The sequence below is a fragment of the Odocoileus virginianus genome, chromosome 6, assembly GCF_023699985.2.
Source record: "Odocoileus virginianus isolate 20LAN1187 ecotype Illinois chromosome 6, Ovbor_1.2, whole genome shotgun sequence".
Classification (NCBI taxonomy): domain Eukaryota; kingdom Metazoa; phylum Chordata; class Mammalia; order Artiodactyla; family Cervidae; genus Odocoileus; species Odocoileus virginianus.
In genome coordinates, this window is record NC_069679.1 from 18,947,126 (window position 1) to 18,967,467 (window position 20,342).

Genomic DNA, 20,342 nt, shown 5'->3' on the forward strand with positions numbered 1-20,342 from the left:
AATACTACTTCTAAGTAAGAGAGCTACAGTGAAATCCTAGCAATGAAGGGGATGTCCATACAAACAGCCTCCACCCAGGACCACTGGTGGTGGCATCCCTCAGGAAGGTGGAAGATCTGGTCGATCAGATTCATGGACCTTCCCGAGCATTGTTATGCTTCTGAGACTATGCTTCATAGCCTTTGAGACTATAATAGATGAAACTACCCCCTTCTATAGACAGAGATTTTTATAAGTAAGGAAGCTTTGAAGATATGACTCTAGTATGGAATAAGGACTACTTGTTGGCACAATTTTGGGGTGCCTGTTGGGGCAGAAGGCTCTGCTTTATGCTGTGAGATGTGAAGGAAGGAAAAGAAATCACCTGGTTGCCAGGGGCTTATAGAAATGAGGATGACAAATGGAATGTGGGAGAGAGAATGGTGTGTGGTAAGATATCCCCTCTTGCAAGACATTACTTTTGTTTCCAACCTGGACAAATATCGCTAGAGTTGCTTTATCTGGAAGACCTAATTTTGAAGCATTCCATCCCTGATGTGAGCAGAGACATGACATCTTAAGAAAGTCTCTTGGAAGTGGAGAAAAAGGAACTCTCTGAAACTGTTGGTGGGGAATGTAAGTTGGTGCAGCTACTATGGAGAACAGTATGGAAGTTTCTCAAAAAACTAAAAGTAGAGTTCCATATGATCCAGTATTCCCAATCCCAGGCATATATCTGGACAAAATTATAAGTTAAAAAGATTTTTGTACCCCTATACTCAAAGCAGCACTATTTACAATAGCCAAGACTTAGAAGCAACCTAAATGTCCACTGACAAATGAATGGATAAAGACGACGCAGTACATACATACAATGGAATACTACCCAGCCATAAAAAGGATGAAAAACTGCCATTTGCAGCAATGTGGATGGACCTAGAGATTATCATACTGAGTGAGGTAAGTCAGAGAAAGACAAATACCACAGGATATCACTTATATATGAGATCTAAAATATGACATAAATGAACTTATTTACAAAACAGAAACAGATTCATAGACATACAGAATAGACTTGCGGTTGCCAAGGGAGAGGGGGGTGAGGAGGGATGTTTGAAGTTTGGGGTTAGCAAATGCAAACTATTATACACAGAATGGATAGACAACAAAGTCCTACTGTATAGCACAGGGAACCTATATTTGATATCCTGTTATAAATGATAATGGAAAAGAATATGAAAAAAATGCATATATATATATATATATATACATACACATATAGTATGTATATATGTGTGTGTGTGTGTGTATAAAACTGAACCACTTTGCTGTACAAGAGAAATTAACACAATATTGTAAATCAAGGGTACTTCAATAAAATCAATAAAAAAAGAAAGCCACTCTTTCCCATTCTTCTCCAATAACTTGAATGATAGGATAAGTAAGCAGCAGACTCAAAACATGAGGACTTCTGGATAACTTTGGGTCACATCAGTGACTTCCTATTTATAGACACCCTGACAATGTAAGATGCACACAGAAAGGAAAAAAGGTCATATTCGCACACAAAGCCCTTTTTCTAAGGGACATGGGCTCCTCTTTGTTCCTAAGACATCAGCAGAGGGGACAGTACTTTGCTGTCCCTCTGAGTCACAGGCCAGCTGCCAGTCAGTGGGAGGGGGGAAGGTTACAGGGGTGAATGCCCCAGATTTCAGCAGCAGTCATGCCCCGGGGCAGAGGGCTGCCCTCATTGCAAAGCAGAGCACTGGCCCTCTGGGGCAGAAGCCATCTCTGCGGGGGAGAGCTGAACATGCCTGAAAACAGGCTCCTCAGCAGCAGCAAAAGTCGGGTATGTCAAAGCAACGGGAGGGAGTGTCAGGGACTCCTGGGGGCTAAGTGGGCACAGCGGGGCAACTCTGTACAGCGGCAGATGAGAACCTAAATCCCAGGCTTCCGTCAAAAAAGTGAAACCCCAGAAAGGGCTGAGAGCGAAGAGACATCCTCAAAGGCACCAGCACTTTCTCCTGGGGAGGAATACTTTACAGCTGGATCAGCTCCCTCCACTTGATGGAGAGGCTCCAGCTAAGGATCACTCCTTCTCCACGACTTCCTTACTTGAGGCATTACAGCTTCACGCAACTCAGTAACTGTTTGATAGAGGGAGTGACAATGACGATAAACCACACCAGCTAATATTTATCAAGTACCTTCTAGGTGTCAGGTCCTGGGCTTAGCACTCTGTGGATATATTACTGTGACTGTCTTACAGTGAGGAAACTGAGGCCTAACAAGTTGAGTAACCTGCTCAAAGGACTGTCTCCTGGAGCGTATGCAGGACCAGCATGTGAACGAGACTGCCAGAGGAGCCGTCCAGAGCGAGCAGCGGGGACTGAGGCCCAGATGCCTGCTCTCTAACTCTCATTTCCAGTGACTGGCTTTGTGATAAACTCTTCCTTCACGTTTCGGATGATTTTCCCAAGTGTCATACAGTTGACCAGTTTGCCTCTAGGTCAGGCAGCTGGAGGTCTTCAACCACAAAGCACTCCAGGGCCCCAGGAGGAGAAGGGCTGCCTGTCACAAGTGGCCACATGGCTCCCTGGAGTTGGTCTTATCTGGACGGACAGATCCACTTGGTAAGGCCACATGGCATCACCGTGAACAACGTCACCTACACACAAGGATCCACACTTTGTACACAACTCAACTATAACCCTCAGCTCAAATGAGACAGGAGGTGTAACAAGATGGAAAAATAAAGGTGAAAAACAATACTCCATCCCGACATGCAGACTAGTAGATGCAATTATGCTGACATCATTGAAGAGGTCTGAGGAGGAAATTTGCAAACGGCATTATTTGGAACCTAATGTACATAAAACCCTATTTGAGGAAAGGAATGTCAAGAACATACTCATTTAAATGCTGCAGAGGACCCCAGGTTCTGATAAACTTTGTATCACAAGGCCTCATGGGGTTGTGTGATTAGGAAGAGGGACCCCCAGGAGGTCATCTTTTTATAATTCAGCAGCTTGGAAAGAAACCAATTCTCTAGACCACCCCAAGCATGGATCCTTTTTTAAAATCCCATGTCAAACTGAAGAAATTTACTGAGAGCCAATCACTCCCCAGTCATGGAAAAACTGAGATCATTGAGAGAAGTGGTGAGACGGCTGCCCAGACCATTCCTGGGGTGTGTCTCAGAGTCTCCATCCAGCAGTTCATGTTCGATCCATTAATTTTAATTTTCTAAGCCTCACAAAGATGGAGCTCAGGGACAGCACTGAGATTGTCAGAAGCTCCGCAGAAAACAGGGAACAAGAGGCTGCGTTCCCGCCACAGCCACTTCCAGAAGCATAGCACCCACCTGGGGAGAGAAGGAGAGGGGGGCTCTAGGTACCAGCGCGTTTGGGCATAGACGACAGTGACTCTGCCTGCAAGAAAGTTTCACCTGCTGCCTGTGGAAGGGCTGCTGGTAGAGCCAGAGCTGGGGGATCTGTTAAGCCCTGACAGGCCGACAGAGGAAGAGCTTCGGAGGCTGTCCCTGCAGACGCTGAAGCTGTAGCGAAGCAGGGTGTGCCCAGGGGGTGTCTGGCAGTAGCAGCGAGGGAGACCAGTTCTAAATTAAACTCTTTCAGACATCATGTTCTGAGGTCCAGAATGATGTTCAGAATTTTATCTTTCTTTCCTTTAAATGGGATGAAAGGGAAGACTAATAGCAAAGGTTTCTCTGTGAGAGCTTCTGAGCTTCCAGATGCCTTTTGGTGACAACACTGAGAGCTGTGAGGGTGCAGGCCAGGTAGAGAACAATGACTAGGAAAACGAAGCCGATAAGAGTATGTCATCTATGATGCAGACGAGGATGGGGATGACAGCTTATAAATCACCCAGAGGAAAGAAAATCAGCCATGAATTGTACTGCCTGCTCCCATTCCTTCCCCCAAAGGACTAAAAACACTTAGCCCGGTGGGGTAAATGGCCTGAATCAAGGCTGGGATGCTGGCTACCAGAACACACATATAAACAGGGGATTTTGCTTTCTGAGGGGCTGTATTGCACACAATGTTTTATATTCAACAGATGGTTTTCCTAACAGCTCAAGGCAAGAATTGCCGCCTCTTTCCCCTTTATGTGGAGATGCTCTATGGTTAAAGAGCTGCTCTATGGTTATTCTAAGCCTCTGGGTCATTGTCGTCAAAGAATTGCACGCAGACTCCCTTTCAATTGCCCTTCCTCTGACTCCTGAGCCATCACAGAACTGAAAAGGCCTCCCAATTATCTTGTCTCCGTGTTATTAAAGTGCAGTGCAATGCTACAGTACAATGTGTTAACATAATACAGTACAATTCTATTATAAAACAGAGTCCTAATAATAGACTTTGTTATTCTGAAGGTCAAATCATGTCTCTCTATACAAAGGGTCGATGAGGCATCTCTATCATTACAGCACAGACGATCTCTAAAAGCAGAGTTCTCCTAAAGCATCCCCTTTCTTTATAGTATTTTTCTGCTCAAACCCTAGGACAGCCCCCCATGTCATAGAGAGTGGAGTCCAAGAAGAGTGGGCCCAGATTAGACAATACAGTTTCCTGAATAAAAAGACCAAGTCTTGGTATTCAAGGCTATAATCTGTAACTTCTCATTCTTTCCAGCTTTGTCTTCTATAAATTCCATACACAATCGTCCAAATGCTATCATCACTCTTTTCTGCAGTTTCTTGATTCCTCTCTATTACTCTACTTACACCCGCCTCCCCTGAGAAGACCCTTCTTAGAGATAAAAAGCTCATCTGTTGTTGCTTAGACAGCTCATATTCTTCATTTAACTTTCAGTTCCAATTCCAGTCTTCTAGAATTTTCATCCTGTATTGGTCAACTGCCATTTCTGACCTACCGCTTCGTATTGGTTACCTTTCTGGATTTTCATTTTATTTATTTTTTGAACTAGAAAATTAACTCCTTAATTTTGCTACTATTTACATTTGTGTATACTATAGACCACTGCTTCTCATACTTCAAAGTACATGGGAGTTGTCAGAGTATCTTGTCTGAATGCAGTTTCTGAATCAGTAGGACTAGCGTGGGGTCTGAGACCTTGCATTTATAACAAGCAGATCACACTTTTAAGTATCAATGCTTTAGACCTCACAGAGTTCTTAGAACTCTGCACACAGACAAGATCTTTTTCTCTTCCTTATGTTGAGCCAAAGTCTTATAGACAAGTAAGCTCCCCGAGTCCACAGGGTCACTGGACTTTGGACTCTGCCTACTCCAGGAAGCTCCTTTCCTTGGGGATGAGCCTAAATTACCTAGTTCTTTGTTTTTCTCCAGCCTCACTGAAGATAGCCTCAGATATGCAGATGATACCAGTCTAATGGCAGAAAGTGAAGAGGAACTAAAGAGCCTCTTAATGACCGTGAAAGAGGAGAGTGAAAAAAACTGGCTCAACATTAAAAAAATTAAAATCATGGCGTCTGGTCCCATCACTTCATGGCAAATAGAAGGGGAAAAAGTGGAAGCAGTGACAGATTTTATTTTCTTGGGCTCCAAAATCACTGCAAATGGTGACTGCAACCATGAAATTAAAAGACACTTGCTTCTTGAAAGGATAGCTATGACAAAACTAGACAGCATATTAAGAAGCAGAGACATCACTTTGATGACTCTAAAAATGTCCAAATAGTCAAAGCTATGGTTTTTCCGGTAGTCATGTCTGGATGAGTGAGTTGGACCATAAAGAAGGGTGAGTGCCAAAGAATTGATGCTGGAGAAGACTGTTGAGATTCCCTTGGAATGCAAGGAGAGCAAAGCAGTCAATGCTAAAAGAAATCAACCCTGGCTATTTACTGGAAGGACTGATGCTGAAGCTGGAGCTCCAATACTTTGGCCACCTGACGTAAAGAGCTGACTCAGTGGAAAAGACCCTGATGCTGGGAAAGATTGAGGCAGGAGAGGGGACGACAGAGGATGAGATGGTTGGATGGTATCACCGATTCAATGGACATGAGTTTGAGCAAACTGGGAGATAGTGGAGGACAGAGGGGTCTGGCGTGCTGCAGTCCCTGAGGTCGCAAAGAGTTGGACACAACTTAGTGACTCAACAACAACAACATGAAGAGAGCACTGCCTGTGCTGGGTACTTGGTGAATATCTGTTTCCAAAGAGCAGTGACAAAGGATGGCTCGTCTCCAATGCCCTCATGTCATCAACATGGTTCCCCCCTCTTTGCCTCAGAACCAGTACATAGGCCGTTCTTTCTGCTAGCAACTTCTTTCCCAGTTGTTTCCAAAAATATAATCTTTAAAACTTGGATTTTAAACCTTTTTAGAAGGCATTAAAACATGACCCCACGTTGCTCCAGTCATCCTGTCTTTCTAAGAAAATACACTGACTTGCAGCTTTTCTATTATCCCAAATATATGGCTCTTAGAAAAATCTTTAAGGCTCTTTTAAGGTCCAGTTGATATGCATGTGGCAGATAACAGGTGTCTGTATAAAGCGTGAAAATGATCTATAAAGCTAAAACACATTGTAAATAAGGAATATTTTATATGTATTAAAAATATGCATGCACACTAAGTCGCTTCTGTTGTGTCCGACTCTTTGCAACCTATGGTCCATAGCCAGCCAGGCTCCTCTGTCCATGGAGTTCTCCAGGCAAGAATACTGGAATGGGCTGCCATGCCCTACTCCAGGGGATCTTCCCCACCCAGGAATCGAACCTGTGTCTCTTATGTCTTCTGCACTCACAGATGGGTTCTTTACCACTAGCACCACCTGGGAAGCCCCAATTATATGCTCATTTATTTCTCCTGCTCTTGCCTCTGCAATCTCATCTTTTTTAACATTTGATGCAGGGAGAGGAGACTGTCTCTTTTTGTAAAGTACCAGAAATTGGAGCTACCCGGAACCCTAATCATTTACAGATGGGGAAAGGAGGCACAAAGAGGTTAAATAAAGCAGCCCAAGATGTCACAGGAGGGGAAGGACAGAGGCAGGAGGGGAACCCAGGTCCCTGGAGCAGCCTCTTCTCCTCTGAGCCTCCCTGCCTCCTCCTCCTTTGTACCGCAGCAGCAGAGAGGGGCTCAGCACCAAGAACAGAGGTGTGGTCACAGCGGGTATTAAGTCACTGCCAGAGAATATTACATCTGAGGAGGATGTTGGCATTTATATGGTCTATCACCTGTTTTCTGGTACAGATGAAGGAGGCAAAGCCCAGAGGAGTCAAGCCAAGCCTTTCTGGGAGCCCACAGCTTGTTAGGAGCAAGCCAGCTGACTCACAGTCCTGTGTTCCCACTCCTGGTGCCAGCAGCCTGTGGACATAAGGGAGTTCTGCAGACAAGAAATAAGAAGCACCTACTGCCCCTCTGTGGAGCTGGAAGCACTAACCTGACTGTAGTCTATTCCCAGCCATTAACAAGTGCAACTGTGCTTGGGTTTCACAGCATGTTTGAGTCTCAGAATAAATTCTATTTCATTCAAGGAGCAGCTAAGTCAACTTCCATGTTTCAGTGATTCTCATCAAAACATTAAGTTCAATTATACCAACATTCACAATGACAATTCAAATCAGAATAAGAGGATAATTCTAATTCATTGACTTTTCTCTCCTGCTAGGGACATCAGTGCACATCAGTGTAATTAGCACTTCCTTTGTGATCCTAAGAAATCCGGGGAACATTACCATGCCAAGGAACAAGGCAGGGAATTAGAGGTGAGCACCTTGGTCATTCTATGTCTATATCTGGCTCAGATGGTAAAGAGTTTCTGCAATGCAGGAAACCGGGGTTCAATCGCTGGGTCAGGAATATCCCCTGAAAAAGGAAATGGCAACCCACTCCAATGTTCTTGCCTGGAGAACCCCATGGACAGAGGAGCCTGGTGGGCTACAGTCCATGGGGTTGCAAAGAGTTGGATACAGCTGAGCAACTAACACTTTCCTTGGTTGATCTCTCTGGAAGTTCAGACTTACATTTATGCTGCATATATCAACTATCTCTATCATTTGTCTTGATTCTTCAAAAATGATAGTATAAGAGCTGTCTTCACCCCAGGGCTTTAGATCTGCAAAGGTCAGCGTGCCATGAGTGAGGAGGCAGAAGATCTCACCCCGCTCCGGGGAGTTCCCTTCATCTTGTGGACATGGAAAGGGGTGGGTAGCTTGGTGGATTTACCACTGTCAATCTCGTAGTCAGCGAAGGCAAGTTCAGAGCCTTTGTTGGTGATCAGCAGCTCCCCATTCAGCGTGAAGATCATTGAAGCATCATCCAGGTTAATCATACATCCAACCACATCTCCTGGCTGCCAGGTCCGTCCAAAATACCCACTCCCTTGATGCCAACGCTGGCCCTAGAAAACAAGAGCCCAGGGATTAGAGAGATGGAGGTCCTGGAGGCCCCTTGCTGCTGGAGAAGCGACCCCATGAGTAATTTCTCCTAATGGGCGGTGGGGTCTGGTGTCCACAAGATACTTCCCTTTCTACTAAGGACAATGCTCAGGGAGAAGCGGTCTATCTACAGATGTGGGAAACCGAGGTATACAAGGCTCATCAGAAAAGGGGGCCCAAGTCTCCCAATACCTAGTCAGCTATGTAAATGAGCTGGACTCCCTCTAAGACAAAGTGGTAAGACTGGCCCACATGCTTGGCTGCATGGTGTTCTGTAAGCTTCCCCTGCAGAGTGGGCTGTGGGTTCAGGGGCAAGGTAGATAGGGAAGTGACTACAGAAAGGACTAGAGTGTACAAGCCCTCCCCTTTGCCCTAGAGCAAAGGGACAAAACCCTAGGTGATGAGTGTACTATGGTCTAAATTAGTCCATGTGGTGGCTCCTCCCTTCTGAAGCCAGAGGTCCAGATCCTCAGCACTTCTCCCTTCTGGAGAAATGTTTGGAGCAGAAAAACCTGGACTGAGGAGTGGTGAACATCAGCCAGACTCACCCTGCTACCTTCAAACACGAAGGCTTGGTCATCCGCCCCGAGCTCAATGTCGGGTCGGCAGCCTGGCCGGGCCCAGCCAACACGCATGTCACCTCCGGTCACCACCTCGAACTCGAAATACCACTTTCCAGATCTCACGGCGTAAGAGCGCTCTACCCGGAAAAAGCGGATCTTGTCTATGCTGACTTTCTCCACAGCTGGGTCAGCTATCAAGAAGGAAAGGGAGGAGAGATTGCCGGAGGGGGAGAGAGAACACAGGCTTTTAATATTTAGGGAGGACTCCTCGAAGGATGTTCAATAACAAAGGCTGCTGGCAGATCTCCTGCTAGTCAGTATAACATTATGTTCATGAAAGAATCGTTGCCATCATCATCATGTCATAGAAACACACACTACCATTCACTGTGTGAGAGCTCTGCAGGAGAAGCTAAATCTCAGTGTTTCCTCCCAATAATCCTATGAAATCAATGTTATTATCTTCACTTTACCAACGAAGAAACAGGCTCAGAGAGGTTCACTTGCTCAAGGTCATACAACCAATAAACCGAGGAGAGCCAAGATCTGAACTGAGGTCTGTCTTACTCCAAATCCATCCCCTTAACCACTTTTTACTGCCCCACGTGCCTATGGTATCCCCTGGGGTATGAGGTGGCAGTGACATGTTAAATACTTGTAAGGTGGTGATTTTAATCAGCGATAGAATTCACTTGAGAGATGACATTACCTGCCCCAAAGTGAAATGATATTCATGTTTGGAAAATAAGAGAAATAATGGTTAACTTGGTTTTGGGACCAACTAGCCCGAAAAGCTCAGCTATGCTGGAGGATAACTTATTCCCTGTGGGGCTGGGTCATAGATGTGCTCATTACAGAAATATCTGGTCAATGGAACACAGCTCTATGATCAGCATGGGTCCCCCTCCACCCCTCTACTTCCTAAAATTCACCATTGCTTTTAATGTTCTTTAGCACCAACAGTATTTCTAACAGTGCAAGTTAGACCTACTGAACACCAGTATTCCTCCAGAAGAAGACCTGTTTAGCAAACTGGAGCCAGAATGAACACTCTGCACTCATTACCTAGCTCCTGGTCTGATGGCTCAATGTTATAGCCATAACCAACGAACGTCCGGACAGCTTCACGAAGGCTGTCCCTGTTTGATTTTTTGGTACGCTCATCCAGCAACGAATATGGCACCAAACGTGGATTTCTTTTGTTCTTTAAATCCTACGTGAAGGCAGAGAAAAGAGAATCTGAGACAATGCATTTCATCTTTACAAAGAGCTGGTCCCACTCACGTACTCCCAGCAACAGTCCTGGTTTTCTCATGTGAGTCTGCCAGCTCTTCTCCCAGTGGCTTGATATTTACCAATGAACATATTTGCCACTTCAGGATTAAATGAGTATAAATGGAAAATTTGTACTAACATTCAAAGCCAGCAGTAAAAAAATCACATTTTAATAATGCCAGCCTGTGAATAAAATGAAGTGTCATGAAATTAGTTAGAATCCTCCACTCCCAAGGCGAGGCAGATGGGGGTTTGCGTAACTATTCCCCTATGAAAGATCATGCATGATTTAAGCTGTTATGGCCTCCTCACAACAGATCCTTCAAAGAGAGGCATCTCTGCTCACAGAGAAACATTTGAAAAGGTGGCAGAGCCATGGTGGGGCTGTTGCACTGTAATAGCACATATTTGTATGAGAGTCCTTCTCCGGTCCTTAATGGGGACTAAGAAGACGACAATGACAATGGCAGTGATAAGTCATCATAATCTAACATGCTGTTTTGAATTCCCCACTCCCTTCCCTGCCATGGTTTCCTAGTTGTCAACTTCTTGGTTCCAGACATGTGCAGGTTGAGAGGCTCAGGAATGAATGAGCACGTGTGCACACAGCTATCTGTGAACTTCCCTGATCCTCAGCCTTACTGAGATGAGGGGGTTATTTCAGAGGGAGAGGTGCACCAGGTGCTTTAGGGCTAAATCATGGTTGTAAACTCCACCTAACTTCTTGCTGGGCTCTCCTGCTGCCTTTGGATGAGCTAAGAACTCTGCCTGGGAACTCTGGCCCTGTGGATTGAAGTAAGGGGACACAGGCTTATCGTTGGGCTGGTCTGCCCCTCTGCTGGACTAGTTTCCCCTACAGTGGTACATACTTGGGACCACTCCAAAAATACTGCTGAGCTGTGATGTTGATTCATGTGAGCCTTACCTTGGCCTTGGAGAGTGTGTGAAAGCTCAGCTTTCCATGGGACAAGCAGCAAGACAGGGAATAAGAAAAGATGCAGCCAGAGGCCATATACACAAGGCAACTTGATCACAAGTGTGTCGGACTAACAAACGAAATGTAAGCCTATGCACTACTGCAGTTAATGTCAATGTGACTATTGTGAATTCCATTCAGCCCCATGATTCTATTAATAATGAATGTGCTTAGGGATGAGCAACAGACTGCAAAGGCAATCTCCATCTTCCAATCTAATACCCACCAAAGCAAAATGCCTTTTGGATGGATGATCACATATCCTGGCTTCTCCATCAGGCCTGACCCAGCACCTCTCACCTGCTGAATGCCATAGGTCCATCCTTGTTTTATTCTGTCTTTTGCCCAGACATTGTGTGCATTTTCTGCAAGCTTATCCACTAAAATTTCTTGAGGAGGTAACAGCTTCACATCAGACAAATCCAAAGGGGCTGGCTTATAGCCGTTGGACATCATGTAGCTACAAGTAAATGCAAAATATATATTTTGAACAGAACTGTAAATCTCCCCCATTTTGGATTTTTGACCAATAGCGCAGGGTCAGAATACTAGAAAGATAAGGCTACAGTCACAAGTTCTATGTGTTTTCCAGATGGCGCACTGGCAAAGAATCCGCCTGCAATGCAGGAGACAGGGGTTCAGTCCCTGGGTCAGGAATATCCCCTGGAGAAGGAAATGGCAACCCACTCCAGTATTCTTACCTGGAGAATCCTGTGGACATAGGAACTTGGCGGGCTACAGTCCATGGGATCACAAAGAGTTGGACATGACCGAGCAACTAAGCATGCAAGCACAGGTTCTCCCCTTGGCAGAATGGATAGCTCAGTTTGATTTCAAGTCTTTAGATGCAGTCCTTAATTCATCATCTATTTTTTGCCAATATGTGTTACAGATCAGAGGTGACTAGTGGAGAAAATGGATGGTCTGTGCAGACCCATCCTTATTTCTCAGAAAACTACTGTGCCCTGCAAACCACTGGCACACTCAGTGTAACTCAGCATCACCCAAAGCTCCTTTGCCTCACTTCACAAACACAAAAGTTATGACACCCTGGGCAAGGACGTGACCTTGAGCCAAGTGATTTCTCATAAAGCAGCAGAATATGATTGCTCAGTTTTGGAAAACTAAACCTTCACTTTGAGGATTAAAAAAAAAATCATAGCATTAGAGAGTTTGTGAGCCTGAAAGGACCTTCATGGTTTGCTGTCCAGTCCAAGAATCATAGCCACAGTTGTCTGTAATTCGCTAGATAACGTGAGGGTGGGAAAAGCTCAGTAGGAGCCCAGGTAGATGCATCGCGTGAACGGAGAGAAGCAGGGGTCCATGTGGAGTGACTCACAGGAGAGCAACTGACCCAGTCCTGTGGGAATGTGAGTCCAGAGGCACTCACGACCCCAAGGCCACTGACTGCTCAGATCAGGGCCAGAACCTAAACGTGATGACTTGCAGGCTGGTGCTACTCTACCCAAGAACCTCAGAGCACTAGGAGATGCACAGTCTACTGTAGGCATGATACTGTCCCTCATCCACCTTCTAGGGATGCCTGACCTTGGGCAAGGTCACCACGTGTTGACCACTGAACCCAACCACCCCTCCAGCTGCTGCCTCTCACACGTGTGGCTCCTGGCACCGGTAGCTGCCTCTAAGAGTGGAGCCAGGGGTTTCACAGGGAGGAAGGGGAAGATAAGCATTCGATTCGAGCTGGCACTGCCTTGGCTCTCAACTCATGACGACACCTGGGTGTGAATGCGTGTGCCCCCATGGCTGGCACATGTGTGAGTGAGCAAGCGAGCCAGGGGATGTGCCAGCAAGCCCATATCTGAGAGTGTGAGAACACATGATGAGTGAATGTACGGATGAGAAGGACGCATGCAGATTTAGGGGCCAAATTAAATCTTGGCAGACAGGCCCATTTCTACAAGACTTACAAGGCTGGCCCAGTGCCAGAGGAGTGAATCTTTGCTGTGGCTACCGACCATATTCAAGTTCTCGTGCCAATTGCTATTCTTATAGACCGTGACAGCTTATCCTTCCGAGTGCCGTATCTTCTGGCTCAAAATTAACAATAGTAGATAGCAGTGTGGGTCCAGGCAGAAGGAGTAAAAAGAGAGGAAGCCTGGAAACCCTGTACTTCAGCCGGTTTCTGCTTGGGGTTTGAGTGCAGTCCAGGCACCTGTAGGAACTGCCTGACCTGGTGCTGGAAGTATCTGGGGCGGTCCCCTGCCTCTGTGCATGGACTGCCTGTCCTCCCAGTTTAAACATTAAGACTGATGCATTAAAGTTCCCAACCATTAAAAGATCACCTACTTTTTGGGCAATTTGACCTTCTTGAGATCGTCCTCAGCAGCGGGGTGAACATGAGCGATGTGGCACCCCAGGGCCAGGAGAGTTCTGTGATGTAATGGACAGAGAAATCAAAGGTCAGTGGCAAGATGGAGGACAGTGAGAGCCCCAACCTCCATCAGAAGTGATAAAAACAGACTATATTCACTCCTTTAGACCAGAGGTTGCCAAACTTTTTCTTACAGGTGAGACAGGAAATGTTGTAGGCTTTGCAGTCCTTAGGTCTCTGTTACAATTATTCACCTCTGTCACTGCAGAGGGGAAATAGTCATAGACAATATGCAAGACAATATGAAGAGTCTGGCTTTGTTACAATACACATTTTTTTTTTTTTTAACCAAAATAGGTGGCTGGTTAGTTAAGCTTGTGGATCTTAGTTTGACAACTCCTGAATACATAGCAGAAGAATGCAACAAAAAAAGTTTGTTCATTCTGGGAGACCTTTTCTAGTTTATGAATCTGCATTAGGATTGTATCCTGATTTTCTGATTCCAGAGGGCAGATGGGACCCTAACAGCAAACCCGGCAAGCATTTCCTGGGTGCTCCCTATACACAGCGACTTGAGCTGTGCTGGACACCATGAGGTACCAAAGCCCCATCCTTGAGGAAGGTCGCTGTGATGGAAGACATTACACATGGGTTCCTGTGAGACAAGGCTCCTGACAGAGCATCACTATGCCAGCAAACCTGAAGTTGCAAAGTTCTATACTGACAAGGAGCGAACAGAGAAATACTAGGCAGAGAGCACAGGTAACAGGTACAAAGGGAATTCAAGAAGGGAGATATAAACTTGGGCTAAAAAAATAATGAAGATCTGAATCAATGTTTAAACTGTGGGTGGGATCATAGAGAAGCTAAAAGCTATTTTTAAGTTGAATGTTAGTTAATTAAACTATGTTTCCCCATTGATTTTTAAAAATGCTGTATCTTTTTTAAATATTCAGCATCTCATTTAACCATTAAGACGATTATGAAGTGATAAGAACTATTACTACCCTCATTTTGTAGATGAGGGAAGACAGACTTAGGTTAAGTTGTCCAATTCCACTATGACCTAGAACCTACTATATATCTTATCTTCTTTTCTTAATGATACATGAACTAAAAGAGTCAATTCCCCTGGAGAAGGAAAAGGCATCCCACTCCAGAATTCTTGCCTGGGAAATCCCATGGACAGAGGAGCATGGCGGGCTATGGTCCATGGGATCCCAGAGTTGGACATGACTTAGCAACTAAACAACAAAAGAGGCAATCAGTCTTTTGCAAGCTTCTCTTCCTTTCTTCTGCCTACATTTTCCTTGTCCCTGGCAAATAGCAAATGGTCTCTAAAGAACTATATATGCTAAATAACAACAGTGGATATATTATTCACTATGCTAAATCCTTTCATGGCATGAATAATCCCCATTCCTGCTAATTTGTCAGAATGCATCATGTTTTCGAGGCAAGAGACAACAGGTTTGTAGTTTAGTTATAAGGCATTAAATCATCTACTCACTGTTTAATCCAAATTCAATTCAATTAAACACTCACTTTAAGGTTTCAGTTGACATTTGTAGGTTATAATTCTTCTCAGTTTCGGGCAGCTTTGAAAACTCAACAAGGCAGGGGTGTTGTCTTTTATTGTCATCCCGTATCTAGGTGACAACATAAGAAAGAATATAATTTTAAGTTTTCACAACCCGCACTGCCTGGGGAAAGAGAAAAGGACACACTTTGAAACATGGCCCAGGCAATTTGTATCAGGCAAAACAATGACAGCTATTAGCTGGTAGACAAATAAACGACCTTCTCTCTAGTAAGTGACACATGCAGTCCCCGGGTTGCTGGTGGCTTGTGTTCGGTGCACTGCTTCTAGTCAAGTGTTTGCATTCAGAACATACTTTCCCCGGGATGCAACTTCATTCATGGCAACCATGCTCCTGCCGGTCCCAAATTCATAGAACCCTGGTGCCACTGCAGGGTAGCATTCTTCAGAACATAAAGGACTACAGACTCTGGGCCAGTACTGTCTGATGGAAACACAGCCACCAATGGGAACTACGTTTGTAATTTCAAATTTCCTAGTAACCACACGAGAAAGGCAAAACAACAGCAACAGAAATCCTCCCAAACCAAACCAAAACAAAAAAACCCCAAACAAAACAAAACAAAGAAACCCAAACAAAACAAAACAAAGAAACCCCAAACAAAACAAAACATCCCCCAAAAGCAAAAGCCAAACCAGGTGAAATGATTTTTAATAATATATTTTACTTAACTGAATACATTCAAAACCTTACCATTTTAACAAATAATTAAGAAATTATTTCTGAGCTATTTTATATTGGCTTTTCATAGAAATCCTTAAAAAGCCACTGTGTACTTTTTATTTACAGCATAAGTCAATTCAGGCTAGTCACATTTTAAATGCTGAGTAGCCACATGTGGCCCACAGCTATTGTGTTGAGCAGTGCAGATCCAGACATTAACTCACTCACTCATTCATTCATTTATTTCACAAACACTTGCTGAATGTCTACTAGGTGGTGGGCTGTGGGCTAGACCTTAGGAGTTCAATGGTGAGCTGGGATAGGATACAGTCTTATGGGCAGTAATGCAATCATCAAAGAAGTAAGTGTTTAATTGCAACTGTGATTCATCCTCAAAGGAGAAATCTGTGGCATTACAAGAGCATATAGCAGAGAGGAGGTCACATATAAAGAGAATATTTATGAGCTATATCAATATATACATGCTGGGGTGCAGGGACCCTTTCAGTAACCTGGACGGTACATAATTTTAGAGTGTCAGAGTCATAGGAAGCTTTAGAATCATGCATCCTTCTGCCTTCAGACATGACCTTACACAAATCACAGAAGAAAGTCCATTTACATCCTCTTTGAACAAGGTTCTCTAGTGAAAGAGATTTCTTAACCTTCTCCGAGTGTTCATGAATCTTAGAGAAACATCTGAAAACCACAATAAACAAATTCTGATTCACAACAATGAATCAGCCTCTTTTCACCAGCCATGCAGAGAGGACAGCTTTTTCTGAAGAGAAATAAGATGCGAGGGTGCTCAAGGAGAAGCTGAGGGATGTCCACACTCAATATTCCCTGAAGAAAACATCCAGCATTTGGGAGTAAGAAGGAGATCGATCCCTGGTCTCCTGTCGGTCTATGCAGAGCCAGTCTCCCTGGCACACCTGACCACGGTTCGGCAAAATTCCGAGCAAGGCTGCCGGACACAGTGAGAGCTGGATGGGACTCAGTAAGAAGTAGGTTTGGGCTCGTGAGGTTTTTGGTTTTTACCATTTGAGCCTTTGAAGAACTCTTCCAGGTAAAAGGTAACCCAACCCTCCACTCTAGCCAGGCCACTCAAACACATACCTTGCCAAAAGTCCAGCCAAGCTCTATTTTATTCATTCCCCAAAGCTCGTGGATGTTTTCAGCCAGCCTGTCTCGGATTTTCTCTAGATGAGGTGGTAAAACAACCTAAAAGGGAACAACAAATGAGAAGTCAGAACTATGAGAATCAGTTTTATTAAGATCTTATCATTAAATCTAGGCAGATCAGATACCCCAGTTGAATTCATTACATGTCACTAAAGGATATTAACCCTGAATATTCATTGCAAGGACTGATGCTGACGCTGAAGTTCCAATACTTTGGCCACTTGACGCGAAGAGCCAACTGATTGGAAAAGACCTGGGCAAGATTGAGGGCAAGAGAAGAAGGGGGTGACAGAGCAAGAGACGGTTGGATGGCAGTCCCGACCCAGTGGACATGAGTTCGAGCAGGGACTGGGAGATGGTGAAGGTCAGGGAAGCCTGGTGCTGCAGCTCATGGGGTCACAAAGCTGGACACGACTTGGCCACTAAACAACAACATGTCACTCAAGAGGGGCTGTTTCCAGAGACTCCTTCCTCTCTTGGCTTCCTCTGGACCATCTCTCCCATTCCATCTCTCCCTATGCTCTCTTCTTGAGAGATCTCAGCCATTCACAGGTGGTCACGCCTGAACTCCTGTAGTTCAGATCCACTATTCCAACTGCCTGCAGGATTTTTCCACCAAAGTGAATTCAGTATGTTACTCAAAGCAGAATTCATTATTTTTCCTTAAATTTTTTTCCTCATTTTAGACTTCTCTTTTTTGTTGAATGAATGTGTCCACAATTGCCCTAAACCTGAAAGCCATCGTGGTGTCTTTTGTCTTGGCATTATACTTCCACTTTCACCCCCGCCCCCCACCAACCACAACTAATCAGTCACAAAATCCAACATGCTTATTTCCTAAACATCTTTCTGAAGGTTCCCCTCCTTCACATCACTCAACCTTATTATTTTCTACCTGGACCATTACAAGACCGTTCACAATTGCTCTCCCCAGCTCCCACCAATCTATTTTTCACACTGTGACCAGAGTGATGAGCTGACAATAATACAACTACATCAAAACACTCTCCTTTTGAGCATCCGCAACTACCCCTTGACTTTCCAAAGACACAGACTAGATGTATTAATCAAGAATATAGTGCCTTTCTTCAGTCCTCCCAAACACATCTTTCCAAATCTTCTGAAATTCTCCCCAAAGGTCACACTGTCTCACAGTTCTGTGCCCTTATATATGCAACCTTTATTCTTATTAGTACTCCCCATAGTACACACAATATATATACTATCCCTGCTCCCATGCCATATGACAAATGACAAAGACTCTCTCCTTGGCCCAATCTCTAGATGGGTGCTTCTGAGCTATTTTTCCTCTAGTCTCAATCCTTGGGCCTTGTCTTCAGGATTCCAGTTTTAGCAAGAATCTTGCTAATTCAGTTTACTGAGAGCCCACACCCTTGATATCTGATCACCCACCATGTCTGATAAAATTTATTCAGTTCCTCCCCTCCGCCCCCCCAATCCTCTCCCAGGTGATATCAGATCACTCAGACAGGCCTTCAGTGAGAACTGTCAGGTCAGTTTAGTAAGAATCCATCCCAACCCCAATGCTCCACTTACTACTTTTGCATCACTGACATGCCCGCCCCACCCTGTTCCTTGGCTGTAAATCTCCACCTGTCTGTGTTGTGTTCAGAACTGACCCCAGCTCTATAATGGGGCTCCCTTAACTCTACTGCAAGAGCTTCTAAGTAAGATATGTTTTTACCTCTTTAACTGCTGCCCAGCTCTGGTTTTAATACAAGTTCAGTTTCAGTTTAGTCGCTCAGTTGTGTCTGACTCTTTGCAGTCCCATGGACTGCAGCACACCAGGCTTCCCTGTCCATCACCAACTCCCGGAGTTTACTCAAATGCAAGTCCATTGAGTTGGTGATGCCATCCAACTATCTCATCCTCTGTTGTCCCCTTCTTCTCCTGCCTTCAACCTTTCCCAGCATCAGGGTCTTTTCAAATGAGTCAGCTCTTCACATCAGGTGGCCAAAGTATTGGAGTTTCAGCTTCAGCATCAATCCTTCCAATGAATATTCAGGACTGATCTCCTTTAGGATGGATTGGTTGGATCTGCTTGCAGTCCAAGGGACTCTCTAGAGTCTTCTCAACACCACAGTTCAAAAGCATCAATTCTTCAGTGCTCAGCTTTCTTAATAGACCAACTCTCACATCCATACATGACTACTGGAAAAACCATAGCTTTGACTAGATGGACCTTGGTTCGCAAAGTAATGTCCCTGCTTTTTAATATGCTGTCTAGGTTTGTCATAACTTTTCTTCCAAGGAGCAAGTGTCTTTTAACTTCATGGTTGCAGTCACCATCTGCAGTGATTTTTGAGCCCCAAAAATAAAGTCTGTCACTGTTTCCCCATCTACTTGCCAAGAAGTGATGGGACTGGATGCCATGATCTTAGTTTTTTGAATGTTGAGTTTTAACCCAAATTTTCCACTCTTCTCTTTCACTTTCATCCAGAGGCCCTTTAGTTCTTCTTCACTCTCTGCCATAAGGGTGATGTCATCTGCATATCTGAGGTTATTGATATTTCTCCCGGCAATCTTGATTCCAGCTTGTGCTTCTTCCAGCCCAGCGTGTCTCATGATGTACTCTGCATATAAGTTAAATAAGCAGGGGGACAATATACAGTCTTGACGTACTCCTTTCCCTATTTGGAACCAGTCTGTTGTTCCATGCCCATTCCTAACTGTTGCTTCCTGACCTGCGTACAGATTTCTCAAGAGACAGGTCAGGTGGTCTGGTATTCCCATCTCTTTAAGAATTTTGCACAGTTTGTTGTAATCCACACAGTCAAAGACTTTGGCGTAGTCAATAAAGCAGTAGAAGATGTTTTTCTGGAAACTTCTTGCTTTTTTGATGATCTGATGGATGTTGGCAATTTGATCTCTGGTTCCTCTGCCTTTTCTAAATCCAGCTTGAACATCTGGAAGTTCATGGTTCACATATTGTTGAAGCCTGACTTGGAGAATTTTGAGCATTACTTTACTAGCCTGTGAGATAAGTGCAATTGTGCGGTAGTTTGAGCATTCTTTGGCATTGCCTTTCTTAGGGACTGGAATGAAAACTGAACTTTTCCAGTCCTGTGGCCACTGCTGAGTTTTACACATTTGTTGGCATATTGAGTGCAGCACTTTCACAGCATCATCTTTTAAGATTTGAAATAGCTCAACTGGAATTTCATCACATCCACTAGCTTTGTTTGTAGTGATGCTTCCTAAGGCCCACTTGACTTCACATTCCAGGATGTCTGGCTCTAGGTGAGTGATCATACCATTGTGATCATCTGGGTCATGAAGATGTTTTTGTATAGTTCTTCTGTGTATTCTTGCCACCTCTTCTAAATCTCTTCTGCTTCTAGTAGGTCCATACCATGTCTGTCCTT

The 20,342-nt window shown here is 44.5% G+C and overlaps 1 protein-coding gene across 1 annotated transcript in view; it reads right to left on the reverse strand.

The window, feature by feature from the left end:
- The window catches only part of RYR3 (ryanodine receptor 3), a 546,114-nt gene that overhangs the window by 198,381 nt on the left and 327,391 nt on the right, over positions 1 to 20,342 (reverse strand). The window contains 7 exon segments of the mRNA XM_070468944.1: positions 8,150 to 8,324; positions 8,910 to 9,115; positions 9,990 to 10,137; positions 11,476 to 11,635; positions 13,483 to 13,566; positions 15,053 to 15,156; positions 16,891 to 16,995. Of these exon segments, the coding sequence (XP_070325045.1) occupies positions 8,150 to 8,324; positions 8,910 to 9,115; positions 9,990 to 10,137; positions 11,476 to 11,635; positions 13,483 to 13,566; positions 15,053 to 15,156; positions 16,891 to 16,995 (982 nt within the window).